This window comes from Bos javanicus, chromosome X (genome assembly GCF_032452875.1).
Source record: "Bos javanicus breed banteng chromosome X, ARS-OSU_banteng_1.0, whole genome shotgun sequence".
NCBI lineage: Eukaryota > Metazoa > Chordata > Mammalia > Artiodactyla > Bovidae > Bos > Bos javanicus.
Genome location: NC_083897.1, coordinates 37,554,495 through 37,570,938, shown reverse-complemented (window position 1 = coordinate 37,570,938; position 16,444 = coordinate 37,554,495). Strand labels below are relative to the sequence as shown.

General features: G+C 43.0%; 2 protein-coding genes across 4 annotated transcripts in view; both read right to left on the bottom strand.

Moving 5' to 3' along the window:
• Positions 1-871: 871 nt before the first annotated feature.
• Positions 872-7,249, bottom strand: SMIM9 (small integral membrane protein 9). Its single transcript, XM_061408348.1, has 4 exons — positions 6,940-7,249; positions 5,255-5,480; positions 4,228-4,357; positions 872-1,033 (listed from the first exon to the last, which is right to left on the bottom strand). The coding sequence occupies exons 1-4, from the start codon at positions 6,955-6,957 to the stop codon at positions 1,006-1,008; spliced, it is 402 nt and encodes a 133-aa protein (XP_061264332.1). The 5' UTR covers positions 6,958-7,249; the 3' UTR covers positions 872-1,005.
• Positions 7,250-15,181: 7,932 nt separating this feature from the next.
• The window catches only part of F8 (coagulation factor VIII), a 142,232-nt gene continuing 140,969 nt past the window's right edge, over positions 15,182-16,444 (bottom strand). For all 3 annotated transcript variants that reach the window (XM_061408901.1, XM_061408900.1, XM_061408902.1), the window contains one exon: positions 15,182-16,163. In XM_061408901.1, the coding sequence (XP_061264885.1) occupies positions 16,008-16,163 (156 nt within the window). In that variant the 3' untranslated portion in view covers positions 15,182-16,007. The remainder of the gene's footprint in view (positions 16,164-16,444) is intronic.

The window sequence follows — 16,444 nt, the reverse complement described above, 5'->3', positions numbered from 1 at the left end:
GTGAAAGGCTCTTAGAAGTGCTAGAGCAAAGAAATAACGTTTACATTTATTTAATTCAGCATCTCTCCAGCCTAATTGGCCACACAGTCCTATTGTCTCATAACATTTATTAAAATGAAGCTATTGCTTTGAGAACAGATTTTGGGAAACTGTTAGTATAAGAATAGAAAAAAGTTTGAAAGAAGATACACCAAGATGTAAAGAATGTTTGTTTCTGGGTGCTAGAATTATGGGTATTTTCTCTTCTTTCTATATTTTATGATTTTTTTTTTTTGCGATAAGTATGTATTATTTGGGGCTTCTCAGATGGCTCAGTGGGAAAGAATTTGCCTTCCAGTGCAGGAGACAAGGAGAAGGCAATGGCACCCCACTCCGGTACTCTTGCCTGGAAAATCCCATGGACGGAGGAACCTGGTAGGCTGCGGTACATGGGGTCCCTAGGAGTCGGACACGACTGAGCGACTTTCCTTTCACTTTTCACTTTCATGCATTGGAGAAGGAAATGGCAACCCACTCCAGTGTTCTTGCCTGGAGAATCCCAGGGATGGGGGAGCCTGGTGGGCTGCCGTCTATGGGGTCGCACAGAGTCAGACACGACTGGAGGGACTTAGCAGCAGCAGCAGCAGCAGGAAACAAAGGTTCGGTCCCTGGATTGGGAAGATCCCCTGGAGGAGGAAATGGCAACCCAGTTCAGTATTCTTGTCTGGAAAATCCCACAGACAGAGGAGCCTGATGGGCTACAGTCCATGTGGTCACAGAGAGTCGGACACAACTGAGCATGAGCAAGATGTATGATTTTATAATTAAAACAGTAATGAGTCTCTTATCATTTTGTTTCAATTGCATGTTTTAAAGGAGAAAATAAAGGCAAAGATCGTTTAAGATGTAAGATGATTTAATTTTACCTGGTACATACTTCCTTATTGTACACAAATATCACACTCTCCACTCTCTTGGAATCCAGCAAGCTAAGCATTACACTTGTCCATTGAATCTTCTCATACTTCATTGGACTGGTTCACCTATTAGAACACTGGGAAAGGAAGAGACAATGATGACTGCTGAAGGGAATTTAAATTCCAACACACTGTCTTGGTCTGCAGAGTTACTTTGTCATTATATCACCTTTTCCAAGATAGGATTTTGGACTGCTTTTTGTGTTAGTATGAACCAAGTGATTTCATATCGTGAAAAGGCTTTCATGACTTGAGAAAGTAAGAGTGTGGGATTGGATGTAGAGGTAGAGTAGAAGTAAGTTCAGATAGTTTTTCTTGTTTTGAAGTTTCTTTTTAAAAACTTCCTAATTAAACAATTTGTTTTGTTGTGGAAAGATTGAAAAGGGCAGACAAAAATAAACCTGAAACTAAGTAACAACAACAATCGTGATTATTAAAATCACCTATTCACTATCTGAAGGAGATAACCAATGTCCAAATCTTTGGTTAGATCCTTCAAGGATTTTTCTTTCCCTGGAAGTAATTTTTTCACAATAAATTGGGTGGAATTGTATATCCTCCATTACAATAGGTTTTTTTTTTTCACTCAACAGTATTTCATGACTCTGATTCCATGTGATTAGTATGAATGTTCACAGCTTTCTTTAACCAGCCAAGAATCATTTCAGTTGGTTCTATTCCTTTGCTAGTGAAAACCATACTAAAAATTCCTTATACAAGTATTTCTGCATCTCATGATTGCCGCCAGAGAGGTGAGAATTCTCCAGGCTTCAGTGGGGATTTGCTTAGCTACCCAGTGGCTATCCTAAGCCTTCATTGTAGCCACCACTAATGCTTATAGAGGGTGAATAAAGGGGCACAGAGAAACTGTTTGCAGTCCTTACTGCGAAATGTAATCATAGAAAATCAAGTATTAGTGCCAGTCCACAGTGGGCTCAGTCCCAAGTGCCCATCTTTCTGTGTGATTTGAGACTCAAGCTTTCCTTTGTTTCCACCACATGTGACAAAATTATGCCTTGAAGTATTTGTTTCTGTTGTATTATTTTGGTCCTTTTTCTACCAAAAAATTCATGGATATGTCTCCTGCATCTATCATTTTTTTATCTAATCTTACTTTCACTGAAGTCTTTGTTTATTTGATAGAGCCAGCTTTGGGGGTTCTGCTTTCCCTATCTCCTTTTATATTTTGTCATCCATGTCTTTTTTTTTCCCCCCTCTTAACGTCCTTGCTTGTTCCCAGCAAAGGTTTATTGGTTTTTCTCCCCAGGCTGAGCCATTTACTTCAAAGAAGGAAGTCTTTCTCTTGGCATGTTGCCTAACTATCTTCACAGAAATCCTTCAGATGTTTCTGAGGCAGCTGGCCTGCCGGCTGGAGTTGGAGCCACAAGGACTTAAAAGATACAGAATTGCGTGCATCTTGGTTTGACTCCCGGCTCTTGCAGTTGCGACATGCAATCTTCCTCTGGGCTTGGCAAGGAGGGACAGGATTGGTGAATACAGAGCCTGTACTTCCTGGGGTGGCCTAAATCCCGCAGCTGCCACTCAAGGTGTACTGATAAAGGGAAGACCACTCCGAAGGGGCCGCTCAAGGCCTTGCTGTGCTTGCAAGGCAGTTCAGCTTCTCCCTTCCCCGCTGCCCTGCACGGGCGTGGATCCCTGATAAGGGATCCTGATAAGATGCTGCACACTCCCACTGCCCAGCCTGTTTCCAGAGTGTTTGTTGGTCTCAAGTCCTGGTGTGGCTCCTCTCGGGAAAAAGAACTTTGAACTGAAATCAACCCATGTGCCCCTGATCACCACCTCTGCCATCTTCCATACAGTGAAGGAACAGGAAGTGGACAACTGCCATCAACCCTCCCTTTGGAAAAGAGGAAGACTGGGAGGCATGTAACAGTCCCTGCTCTGTAGTCATTCTGGAATCCTGCTGGTCAGACACTCAGCACGCAAACTCTTCCATCAAATTGAGCTCCCTGGCCCACCAGGGCCCATCCTCTGGGAGGCTCCTCTGGTCTACTGTTCCCTGCGGCTGCATCTGAAGTGTCAGGGAGAAAGCCTCCTAGGGGCCTTCAGAGCCCCTGTCCTTCTCAGGTCCAAATACTGCTTTACAGCTCAAACAACAAATAAGCTCACTGAGTTCTGTGTGGCTCCAATCAGTCTAGTGTGCTGAGAACCATATCCAACTTTGCTTCCCAGACATGGTTCTCCATCCATGGGCGTTTTGAGGTTGTCAGGAACCACACCCTTCACCTGATCTTTGACCACAGCCACTTGATTAGATTCTTCAGTTTGAAAACAGCCCTCCCCTACACAAAGCCTTTTCAATCCAAGTTTCTCTACGTGGGCTCTGTCTCACCTCAGAGTCCTGATACATCAGGCTGTAATTATTCAATCGTGTTATTTCTCTCTCTCTAGTAACCAGTACAGAGACTGGCAAGTGGTCATCTCTTAGCTAAATACTGATTAAATTAATGAAATTGAGGCTTGTCTGGGCTTCCCTGGTGGCTCAGCTGGTAAAGAATCTGCCTGCATTGCGGGAGACGTAAGTTTGATCCCTGGCTTGGGAAGATTCCCCTGGAAGAGTCCCTTCCCATGGGAGAAGGGAAAGGCTACCCACTCCAGTATTCTGGCCTGGAGAATTCCATGGACTGTATAGTCCATGGGGTTGCAAAGAGTAGGACACGAATGAGTGACCCTTACTAATTAGCTAAGCTTAAGTGTTTGGTTAGAGATTTCAAGAATCTCTTTGGCTTCACGTGATTTAATAGTAAATATTTTGGTCCATTTTTGAGGCAATGAAGTGAAGTTGCTCAGTCATGTCCAACTCTTTGCAACCCCATGGACTGTAGCCTACCAGGCTCCTCCGTCCATGAGATTTTCCTGGCAAGAATACTGGAGTGGGTTGCCATTTCTTTCTCCAGGAGATCTTCCCGACCCGGGGATTGAACCCGGGTCTCCTGCATTAAAGGCAGACACTTTACCATCTGAACCACCAAGGAAGTCCAGGCAATAGAGAAGAGTTAATCATTTGTTTACCATGTATGATTCCTATACCCAAGGGAAGGATAATTAGAAATTAATTAAGTTACTAAAAAAAAAAAAAAAAAGATCAGTTGCAAATACTGGTCTTTAAATGTCACCTGTCAAGGGATGGAGCAGAATGGAGAAAAAAAGAGAACGTGGAGGAGAATTTTTCAAAGAGGGGATCACATGGCCATTCCTGCCTCTCCCTAGGTACATGTTCCCTCCCTTCCCTCCTCTTCCAGAAGCTTACGTGAGGCAGCAGAGGATCCCCAGCACTGCTGACATAATAAGAAAAATAAAAATGGCTGCTGGAGGGATGTGGCTCCTGATGAGATTGCAGAGATAATCCTTGAAGTTGCTCAGCCAGGACCTGGAATTTTCTGCAGGAAGAGAACAGATGTTCACTGAGTCAATAATGAAGTTGGGATACAAACTCTGGTTCAAGTTCAGAGTTGTCCCAGATCTGACATTCTTATAGTGGCCCAGGGCCCATATTTTTAATGACACTGCTAAGCTAAGTGGTTAAAGGAATACACATTTGGAAAAAAAAAGTGTATCCTCAGATGGTTTCATCTTTGCCTCTGGTATGTCAAACAGGAGCAATTATCTCCATGAATCAATGTGGAACTTTGTGAGAAAGGAGCTTGATTTCATAACTACCTGCCTAGAGGGTGTTTGGGAGGCAAAGGCCCCTGCATGTCTGGTGAAGAGAAGAGACAGTCACCAGCCCCAGGAGCAGCCAGAGGGGACAAACAGGCCTTGGAAGCTGGCAGAAGGAACTTCACAGAGTCTGGTGATCAAGGGGAGAGGTAGGGTAAACACACATGTCTGTGACCTGAAGTCACGAGGGGTCACTGCTCACCACAATTCACTTTCCAGTGCTGGGAAGGACTCAAGCAACACACTGGGCTCTGGGAGCACCTAAGTTGCGGGTCAGTGACCTATTAGCATTGGCTAATTTTGCTAATTTTACATTTTGCTTCCTTCCTCAAGTCCTTCCTGACACTTCCCCGCAAACAACTGTAATTCTCCCTTTGTCCTCAGGGTGCATTTGTCATATTTCATGGAAGGTTGACACCTATGGGTGGGGCTGCCCACCTGTGAATGCCTAATCCGTGTCATTTAGCACACGGATTGGTGCACGGTAGGTGGGCTCATGTTGGTTGAACTAAATTGAACCCAACCAGGAATAATGGACATGAAGATTAAAATAAAATAAAAAAATAAAATAAAAATAATGAAGATTATTTTTAAATACAAAATCAGTTTTTCCTGACCTTCGATGGGAATCTTAGGTCCTATGGAGGCCGGAACTTTCATCATAACGGCAAACACACCCACTGAGTGTTGTGGCAGTGACACAGAGGAAGCAACAGTCTCCAGCAAGAGGCAAGTCAGAGAGCACAGCAGAAATGTGATGCTCAGCAGCTTCAGGGCTTCTACAGACACCCCTGTGCCAAGGCCAGATGGTTTTTCCCTTGGCTCTTTGCAAGCCTGCTTTGTCTGAAAAGTTAAAAACGATCATTTAGTTTTTTATTGCAAAACTACAGCTGTTAATGAACATAAAAATCCACTGACTGACACTGCTAAATCCTGAACACAGTTTCCCAAGCAAAAGACATTCTGCATCCAAGAAAGAACACAGGACAGAAATTTACTGAGCTTCAGCAGATGAGACACCTGCCGTTCCCTCCTAACCAGGTCCCCCTTCAGCCTTCTCCAGCTCAATGAGTGGGAAATGCTGTAAGTCGTTCAGGCCAAAATTGGTGTTTTCTTTGACTCCATTTTTTCAGTCCCACATCTTTTTTGTGTGTGTTTTGTTTTGTTGTTGAGTTTATTACTGCATGCATGCTAAGTTGCTTCAGTCGTGTCTGACTCTCTGCGACCCTGTGGACAGCAGCCCATCAAGCTCCTCTGTCCATGGGATTCTCCAGGCAAGAATACAGGAGTGGGTTGCCATTTCCTTCTCCCGATAGGTACCTAGTCCCTGAAATTCTACTTGTGGTGTTAGTGCCCAGGGTTTATTTCTATATCAGCAAATAAGCAGTGTAAACGGTTAACCTCGTATAGATTTCATGGGATCAGGGGGCACAGTCCGTCATGGGGGTGGCCCAGGAATTCTGCAGTCAGTGCAGCTGATATGAAGGGAGTCACAGGTCACAAGAGTTTATAGCTTCCTGCTTTCTGCCATTTTTATGATGATTAGGGACCAAGTCCACTGACTACCACATAAGCAAATTCCATGCTGTGCAGTGGTAAGTTCCCATCACACATGTGCCTGTTTGAGTCAGCTTTGCTGATGAAACTTGGGAGAAAATAGAAGTATATTTTGCAGAAACTGTGTGGTTTGGGGTCTAACAGCTGATCTATCAGAAGAATTGGGTCGGCTTGGTCTCTAAAGTGTATCCATATCTTGCCACTTTTCACCATCTCCACTGCTACCCATCGTCTGTCTCTCTGCTATCATCCTTGCCTCTTTTCAACTTCTTCTCCACTGAACAGCCAAGGAGATGTCACTTTGTTGTAAGTCAGATTGGGCCCTACAAACTGCCCTGAACTCATGTCTTATCATCTCCTTTTGATCACTCCACCTCAGTCTCATTTCCTCAAGAACAAGCCACGCACGCTCCTCTCTCTTTGGTTCACATGGGCTGCTCAGGTGCTCAATAATACTTTTTTTGAATGAATAAATGGATGGGCAGACTTTTTTCATTGCTGGTCATCCCCACCCCCTTTTTACTTATTACATACAACCCGACAGTCTAGAAAAGTTTAGTTATGAAAAGATACCATTTTCTCAGCCATCCTTGCTGCTAGCAATGGCTACAGGCCCCACTTTTGGACACTGAAGCATAATGGAGATTTGATCGGTGGCTTCCGGGAAAACTTTCTGCTGTCTTGGGAAAAGATATGATGCTACCGTTTACCATTTATGCTGCCTTGAACATTCTCTAAGTGTTACCTGAACTGGAGGAGTCATCTTGTGATCAGCAGGAAAAGCACGAGAAAATGACCTGGATTTGGCTCTGACAATTTTAGGCCATGAAACCTACACCTTTATCTGCCCACCTCTCAACTGCTAGCTCTGTGAAAAATAAACTCGTATCTGAGCTTTCTATTACTTAAGACATTTACAACTGATACACTCATCCACTGCTGAGACCTGTGTCAGGTAGGGAGGTGAAGAAGCCAGTGAATCTGGCCTCAGTCTTCAGAAGAAGCTGACCTGAGCCTTCTTTTAAGGCTTCTGAAATTCCAAATAGAATTCTCTTCCCTTTTATGATATCATTGACTGCACTTGACCTTCCCCCAGTCTCTATCTGACAACTAAGCATACAGATGTTTTCTTCAGTCTATGTGGAAACATCTGTGCTGATACTAAAACCCATCCTTATGGTAGCCGTATCCTCTCGGGCTTGAAGAATTCTAAGATATTTTGTTTGCCACATGGCATCAACTACACCATAAAATAGTGCATATATGGCAGTTTAATAGATGGCATTTCATTTCAGTGGGGAAAAAGGGATGGTTTAATACGATGATTGGTTATTCATTTGAATGTACTGACTGAAGTTAGAGTCATACACACAAAAAAAATTCTAGATGGATCAAAGACTAAACAAAAATAGAACCATACACATGTTGGAATAAAACATGAGTTTCTGTAATATTGGTATGAAAAAATTTACTCTGAACATGTCGTAAAACCCCAAAGCCATAGGTGTAACTACTGATAATTTTATTGCATAAAAATGTAAAGCTTTCATACAGAAAAACATTGTAAAGAAAGATCAAACATTAATGACAAATTAAGTGAAAAATTCTATAACATGTAAGACAAATAATAGGTTAATGTTAACGTACAAAGAACTGTTGTTACAAATCAAATTTTTAAAAAGGATGATCAGATCCATAGAACTGGCATAAATGATGTATTAGTCAGAAAAGCAATGGATAAATAAATTGTCCTGAATATTCATCGGAAGGACTGATACTGAAGCTGAAACTCCAATACTTTGGCCACCTGATGCAAAGAACTGACTCATTTGAAAAGACCCTGATGCTGGGAAGATTGAAAGCGGGAGGAGAATGGGACAACAGAGGATGAGATGGTTGGATGGCATGACTGACTCAATGGACACAAACTCTGGGAGTTGATGATGGACAGGGAGGCCTGGCGTGCTGTAGTCCATGGGGTTGCAAAAAGTCGGACACGACTGAGCAACTGAACTGAACTGAAATAAATTGTAATGTATAATGGATTGAAAGTGAACGTGAAAGTCACTCAGTCGTGTCCAACTTTTTGCAACTCCATGGAATTCTCCAGGCCAGAATACTGGAGTGGGTAGCCTTTTCCTTCTCCAGGGGATCTTTCCAACCCAGGGATCAAACCCAGGTCTCCCACACTGCAGGCAGATTGCACTCAGATTACCAGCTGAGCCACAAGGGAAGCCATAATGGATTACTATACAGCAATATAAGCCACTATAAGCCACTAGGAAATATATACAAGGGTTTTTTCCTGTTTGGAGCTGTTTCGAATAGTGCTGCCCTGTCTCTTGTTTCACGTGGCAATTCTGGCTCTAGGTCATTACCCAACAGAATTGTCATAGGGTATCTGTATGCTCAACTTTTGTAAATAATGTCAGATTGTTTTCCAAAATAATTATACCAGTTTGAGTTTATTTTTGTATATTGTATGAGGAAATGTTCTAATTTCATTCTTTTACATGTAGCTGTCCAATTTTGCCACACCACTTATTGAAGAGACTATGTTTTGCCCATTGTATATTATTGCCTCTTTTGTCAAAGATAAGGTGCCCACAGGCACATTACTTTATTTCTAGGCTATCTATCCTGTTGCATTAGTCTATATTTCTGTTTTTGTGCCAGTACTATACTGTTTTGATGACTGTAACTTTGTAATACAGTCTGAAGTCAGGGAGCCTGATTCCTCCAGTTTTGCTCTTTTTTTCTCAAGATTGTTTTGGCTGTTCATGGTCTTTTGTGTTTCCACATAAATTTTAGAGTTGTTTGTTCTAGTTCTGGAAAAATGCCATGGGTATTTTGATAAAGATTGCCTTAAATTTGTAGATTGCCTTGGGTAGCATGGTCATTTTAACAATATTAATGTTTCCAATCCATGAACACAGTGTCTTTTGTCCATCTGTCTGTGTCATCTTCAAATTCTTTTATCAGGGTCTTGTAGGTTTCTGAGTACAGGTCCTCCATTAGCCAAAGCATTTGGGGGACAAATGAAACCACTAAAGTCCTAAAAGTGATCCCAGGACATCTTGGCGATACAAGTGCAGCATCTACCTCTCAAATCCACTCATTTCTTACATTAGGCTCACCAGATTCTGCCACACCTTCTCCAGGATTCTGGTTGGTCACAACTTCTAGAAAACGTATAAAAGGGGGATTAGTGGGATGTGCCAGAGCCCAGACTGCTGCCTTAATCCTAAGAGATGCCTGAATGAATCACTTGAGTGCCAAGCATATTTGTCTTTGCTTTTCCTATGTAGCAGCCACTCTGAATACTCAGAAACATCAGGGTTTATTACTCTTTCTAAAGTGGAAACTCCCATCTGTGAGAAAAGAAAGAGAACAGTGCTAATGGGTGTCAAGATTAAACATGTCTCTCTCTCTCTCTCTGCTACCGGATCAAGGTTACACTTCTAATTTTTTTAAATGTTAACTTCACCTCATAAATTATATCACTTTTTGCTGCAATTTACATGAAATCTGGTTTTCTAACTCACTCGGTTGTTTTTCTAAGCTGTCTATCTTGCCATTCAGTGGCTCAATTTCTTTCTGTAAAATTCCATTAGTTCAGTTCAGTTCAGTTCAGTCGTTCATCATGTCCAACTCTTTGCGACCCCATGAATCGCAGCACGCCAGGCCTCCCTGTCCATCACCAACTCACAGAATTCACTCAGACTCATGTTCATCGAGTCAGTGATGCCATCCAACCATCTCATCCTTTGTCGTCCCCTTCTCCTCCTGCCCCCAATCCCTCCCAGCATCAGAGTCTTTTCCAAAAGTCAACTCTTTGCATGAGGTGGCCAAAGTATTGGAGTTTCAGCTTTAGCATCAGTCCTTCCAATGAACACCCAGGACTGATCTCCTTTAGGATGGACTGGTTGGATCTCCTTGCAGTCCAAGGGACTCTCAAGAGTCTTCTCCAACACCACAGTTGAAAAGCATCAATTCTTTGGCGCTCAGCTTTCTTCACAGTCCAACTTTCACATCCGTACATGACCACTGGAATAACAGCCTTGACTAGACAGACCTTTGTTGGCAAAGTAATGTCTCTGCTTTTGAATATGCTATCTAGGTTGGTCATAACTTTCCTTCCAAGGAGTAACGGTCTTTTAATTTCATGGCTGCAATCACCATCTGCAGTGATTTTGGAGCCCCCCAAAATAAAGCCTGACACTGTTTCCACTGTTTCCCCATCTTTTTCCTGTGAAGTGATGGAACCAGATGCCATGATCTTAGCTTTCTGAATGTTGAGCTTGAAGCCAACTTTTTCACTCTCCTCTTTCACTTTCATCAAGAGGCTTTTTAGTTCCTCTTCACTTTCTGCCATAAGGGAGGTGTCATCTGCATATCTGAGGTTACTGATATTTCTCCCGGCAATCTTGATTCCAGCTTGTGCTTCTTCCAGCCCAGCGTTTCTCATGATGTACTCTGCATATAAGTTAAATTAGCAGGGTGACAGTATACAGCCTTGACGTACTCCTTTTCCTATTTGGAACCAGTCTGTTGGTCCATGTCTAGTTCTAACTGTTGCTTCCTGACCTGCATATAGGTTTCTCAAGAGGCAGGACAGGTGGTCTGGTATTCCCATCTCTTGAAGAATTTTCCACAGTTTATTGTGATCCACACAGTCAAAGGCTTTGGCATAGTCAATAAACAGAAATAGATGTTTTTCCAGAGCTCTCTTGCTTTTTCCATGATCCAGCAGATGTTGGCAATTTGATCTCTGGTTTCTCTGCCTTTTCTGAAACCACCTTGAACATCTGGAAGTTCACGGTTCACATATTGCTGAAGCCTGGCTTGGAGAATTTTGAGCATTACTTTACTATCGTGTGAGATGAGTGCAATTGTGCAGTAGTTTGAGCATTCTTTGGAATTGCCTTTCTTTGGGATTGGAATGAAAACTGACCTTTTCCAGTCCTGTGGCCACTGCTGACTTTTCCAAATTTGCTGGCATATTGAGTGCAGCATTTTCACAGCATCATCTTTCAGGATTTGAAATAGCTCAACTGGAATTCCATCACCTCCACTAGCTTTGTTCGTAGTGATGCTTTCTAAGGCCCACTTAACTTCACATTCCAGGATGTCTGGCTCTAGGTGTGTGATCACACCATCGTGATTATCTTGGTCGTGAAAATCTTTTTTGTACAGTTCTGTGTATTCTTGCCACCTCTTCTTAATATCTTCTGCTTCTGTTAGGTCCATACCATTTCTGTACTTTATCGAGCCCATCTTTGCATGAAATGTTCGCTTTGTATATCTAATTTTCTTGAAGAGATCTCTAGTCTTTCCCATTCTGTTGTTTTCCTCTATTTCTTTGCATTGATCACTGAGGAAGGCTTTCTTATCTCCTCTTGCTATTCTTTGGAATTCTGCATTCAGATGCTTATATCTTTCCTTTTCTCCTTTGCTTTTCGCTTCTCTTCTTTTCACAGCTATTTGTAAGGCCTCCCCAGACAGCCATTTTGCTTTCTTGCATTTCTTTTCCATTGGGATGGTCTTGATTCCTGTCTCCTGTACAATGTCATGAACCTCTGTCCATAGTTCATCAGGCACTCTACCTATCAGATCTATTCCCTTCAATCTATTTCTCACTTTCACTGTATAATCATAAGGAATTTGATTTAGGTCATTGCTGAATGATCTAGTGGTTTTCCCTACTTGCTTCAATTTAAGTCTGAATATGGCAATAAGGAGTTCATGATCTGAGCCACAGTCAGCTCCCAGTCTTGTTTTTGCTGACTGTATAGAGCTTCTCCATCTTTGGTTGTAAAGAATATAATCAACTGATTTTAGTGTTGACCATCTGGTGATGTCCATGTGTAGGGTTTTCTCTTGTGTTTTTGGAAGAGGGTGTTTGTTATGACCAGTGCGTTCTCTTGGCAAAATGCTATTAGCCTTTGCCCTGCTTCATTCCATATTCCAAGGCCAAATTTGCCTGTCACTCCAGGTGTTTCTTGACTTCCTACTTTTGCATTCCAGTCGCCTATAAAGAAAAGGACATTTTTTTTGGGTGTTAGTTCTAAAAGGTCTTGAAGGTCTTCATAGAACCGTTCAACTTCAGCTTCTTCAGCGTTACTGGTTGGGTCATTGACTTGAATTACTGTGATACTGAATGGTTTGCCTTGGAAACGAACAGAGATCATTCTGTCATTTTTGACATTGCATCCAAGTACTGCATTTCGGACAATTTTGTTGACCATGATGGCTACTCTGTTTCTTCTAAGGGATTCCTGCCCACAGTAGTAGATATAAAGGTCATCTGATTTAAATTCACTCATTCCAGCCCATTTTAGTTCGCTGATTCCTAGAATGTCGATGTTCACTCTTGCCATCTGTTTGACTACCTCCAATTTGTCTTGATTCATGGACCTAACATTCCAGGTTCCTATGCAATATTGTTCTTTACAGCATCGGGCCTTGCTTCTATCACCAGTCACATCCACAACTGGGTATTGTTTTTGCTTTGGGTCCATCCTTTCATTCTTTCTGGAGGTATTTCTCCACTGATCTCCAGTATCATATTGGGACCTACAGACCTGGGGAGTTCCTCTTTCAGTATCCTATCATTTTGCCTTTTCATACTGTTCATGGGGTTCTCAGGGCAAGAATACTGAAGTGGTTTGCCATTCCCTTCTCCAGTGGACCACATTCTGTCAGACCTCTCCACCATGACCCACCCGTCTTAGGTGGCCCCACATGGCATGGCTTAGTTTCATTGAGTTAGACAAGGCTGTGGTCCATGTGATTAGATTGACTAGTTTTCTGTGATTATGGTTTGTGTGTTTGCCCTCTGATGCCTCTCACAACACCTACCATCTTACTTGGGTTTCTCTTATCTTGGATGTGGGGTATCTCTTCACGGCTGCTCCAGCAAAGCACAGCCGCTGCTCCTTACCTTGGACAAGGGTTATCTCCACACAGCTGCCCCTCCTGACCTCGGGCATGGGGTAGCTCCTCCCGCCCACTGCCCCTGACCTCGGGCATCAGGTAGCTCCTCTCGGCCACGCTTCTGCGCAGTCCTTTGCAGCCAGTGGGCTTCCATCATTCACATTTAAATTGCCAGTAGCCCAGAGATAAACCCACGCACCTATGGACACCTTATCTTTGACAAAGGAGGCAAGAATATACAATGGAGAAAAGACAATCTCTTTAACAAGTGGTGCTGGGAAAACTGGTCAACCACTTGTAAAAGAATGAAACTAGAACACTTTCTAACACCATACACAAAAATAAACTCAAAATGGATTAAAGATCTAAACATAAGACCAGAAACTATAAAACTCTTAGAGGAGAACATAGGCAAAACACTCTCCGACATACATCACAGCAGGATCCTCTATGACCCACCTCCCAGAATATTGGAAATAAAAGCAAAAATAAACAAATGGGATCTAATTAAAATTAAAAAGCTTCTGCACAACAAAGGAAACTATAAGCAAGCTGAAAAGACAGCCTTCAGAATGGGAGAAAATAATAGCAAATGAAGCAACTGACAAACAACTAATCTCAAAAGTATACAAGCAACTCCTGCAGCTCAATTCCAGAAAAATAAACGACCCAATCAAAAAATGGGCCAAAGAACTAAACAGACATTTCTCCAAAGAAGACATACATATGGCTAACAAACACATGTAAAGATGCTCAACATCACTCATTATCAGAGAAATGCACATCAAAACCACAATGAGGTACCATTTCATGCCAGTCAGAATGGCTGCTATCCAAAAGTCTACAAGCAAGAAATGCTGGAGAGGGTGTGGAGAAAAGGGAACCCTCTTACACTGTTGGTGGGAATGCAAACTAGTACAGCCACTGTGGAGAACAGTGTGTAGATTCCTTAAAAAACTGGGCATAGAACTGCCATAGGACTCAGCAATCCCACTGCTGGGCATACACACCGAAGAAACCAGAATTAAAAGAGACACGTGTACCCCAATGTTCACTGCTGCACTGTTTATAATAGCCAGGACATGGAAGCAACCTAGATGTCCATCAGCAGACGAATGGATAAGAAAGCTGTGGTACATATACACAATGGAGTATTACTCAGCCATTAAAAAGAATACATTTGAATCAGTTCTAATGAGGTGGATGAAACTGGAGTCGATTATACAGAGTGAAGTAAGCCAGAAAGTGGTGTTGGAGAAGACTCTTGAGAGTCCCTTGGACTACAAGGAGATCCAACCAGTCCATTCTGAAGGAGATCAGCCCTGGGATTTCTTTGGAAGGAATGATGCTAAAGCTGAAACTCCAGTACTTTGGCCACCTCATGTGAAGAGTTGACTCATTGGAAAAGACTCTGATACTGGGAGGGATTGGGGGCAGGAGGAGAAGGGCACGACAGAGGATGAGATGGCTGGATGGCATCACTGACTTGATGGACATGAGTCTCAGTGAACTCCGGGAGTTGGTGATGGACAGGGAGGCCTGGCATGCTGCGATTCATGGGGTCGTAAAGAGTCAGACATGACTGAGTGACTGAACTGAACTGAAGCTAGAAAGAAAAACACCAATACAGTATACTAACGCATATATATGGAATTTAGAAAGATGGTAACGATAACCCTGTATGCGAGACAGCAAAAGAGACACAGATCTATAGAACAGTCTTTTGGACTCTGTGGGAGAGGGAGCGGGGGATGATTTGGGAGAATGGCATTGAAACATGTATAATATCATATAAGAAACAAATTGCCAGTCCAGGTTTGATGCAGGATACAGGATGCTTGGGGCTGGTGCACTGGGATGACCCAGAGGGATGGTATGGGGAGGGAGGTGTGGGAGGAGGGGTTCAGGATGGGGAACACGTGTACACCCGTGGCGGAAACATGCTGATATATGGCAAAACCAATACAATTTTGTAAAGTAATTAGCCTCTAATTAAAATAAATAAATTTAAAAAATAAATTGCCAGTAGAAAAACAGAACTCTCAAAGGCATTTGGTTTTACATGTCAATATTTTATTCAACTGATTATTGACTATTCCAGCAGGAAGACAAAAGATCTGGTTCCAAGAACATTTGAAAAATAGAGGTGTATGCAGTCAATGGGAAAAGAATGCTATAAGAAGATGACTGAGGTCGACATCAAAGTGGTTAACCTTTTGCAGGCAGTCAAACCACATCATTTGGGGGATTAACATCTCTACCAGGCTATACAGCAAAGCAGCTTACTGATTTCTGTAACTTAATCTCTAATTTTCACTGACTTTTCCAGGACAGTAAACCATTTCAAAACTTATCTAGTAGGGGTGGGGCAAGGCGGGGGTTCCTCTTGGAAAGGGCATGTGGCTGACTGGAGGAATTTTCTCTCTGCTTCCACCAGCTCAGTTTCCTTCTGACTCCCTGATATTTAACTCTGTAAAGAGGGCCTCTAGTTTTCAGTCACGGTACAGAATTTCCTAGTACATCGTGTTGGGTCTCCTACCGGAGAGAGCCATGGAGTTTCCTCATTTTTCTGAGGAAATGTTAAAAACATGTCCTTTAGAAGCCTAGTTTGGTCTTGACCCTTCATCACCACAGAGGAGGAAGTGACTGCCACTTCCGTAGGAGAATGCTTTCCACATGACTCCAGAGAACACAGTCCCCATGGCAATTGATTTGGGTGACTTCAGGGCACAGCTGCTGGCATAGAGGCATTGAAATACAGCGAAAACCGATGGCTCTGTGGGCAGCGCAGGGCAGGAAGTCACCTGGCGGAAGGGCTCACAAGGATGCTGCATCTCAGTTAGGAAAGGCTGAGGGACAGGAGGGAGGCACTGGGCCTCAGTACTGCTGCTGCGCCTCGCAACCCAAAAGCTCCAGCCTCAGGGCGATATGGTGCGCCCAGCTCCGCGGGTGAATCCGAAGGAAGCGGGTAAACAGCGGGGGGTCTAGAGAATTCACCACGGGGGTGAAGGAGTCTTGATTTCCCTGAAAAACCTAAAAGAGGAGAGACAGCATGTGTTGGTTGACAGGAAAAGAATTACAATACTTATACACCTTCACTGGCCTCCTGCATGGTCTGGAACTCACCAATAGCTCTTCATGGGCACCCACCCCAAAGCTGAGGATGGAAGCTTTTTTCATTTCAGGTTGAGGGATTCAAGTTTCCCATAGTTCGATAGTTTGGGATTGAACCTTGGGAGGTGACTGAATGACTTAGTCCCCTGAATGACTTAGTCTGTGCCTGGGAAAGGGCGTATGACATCTAGAATTAAGAG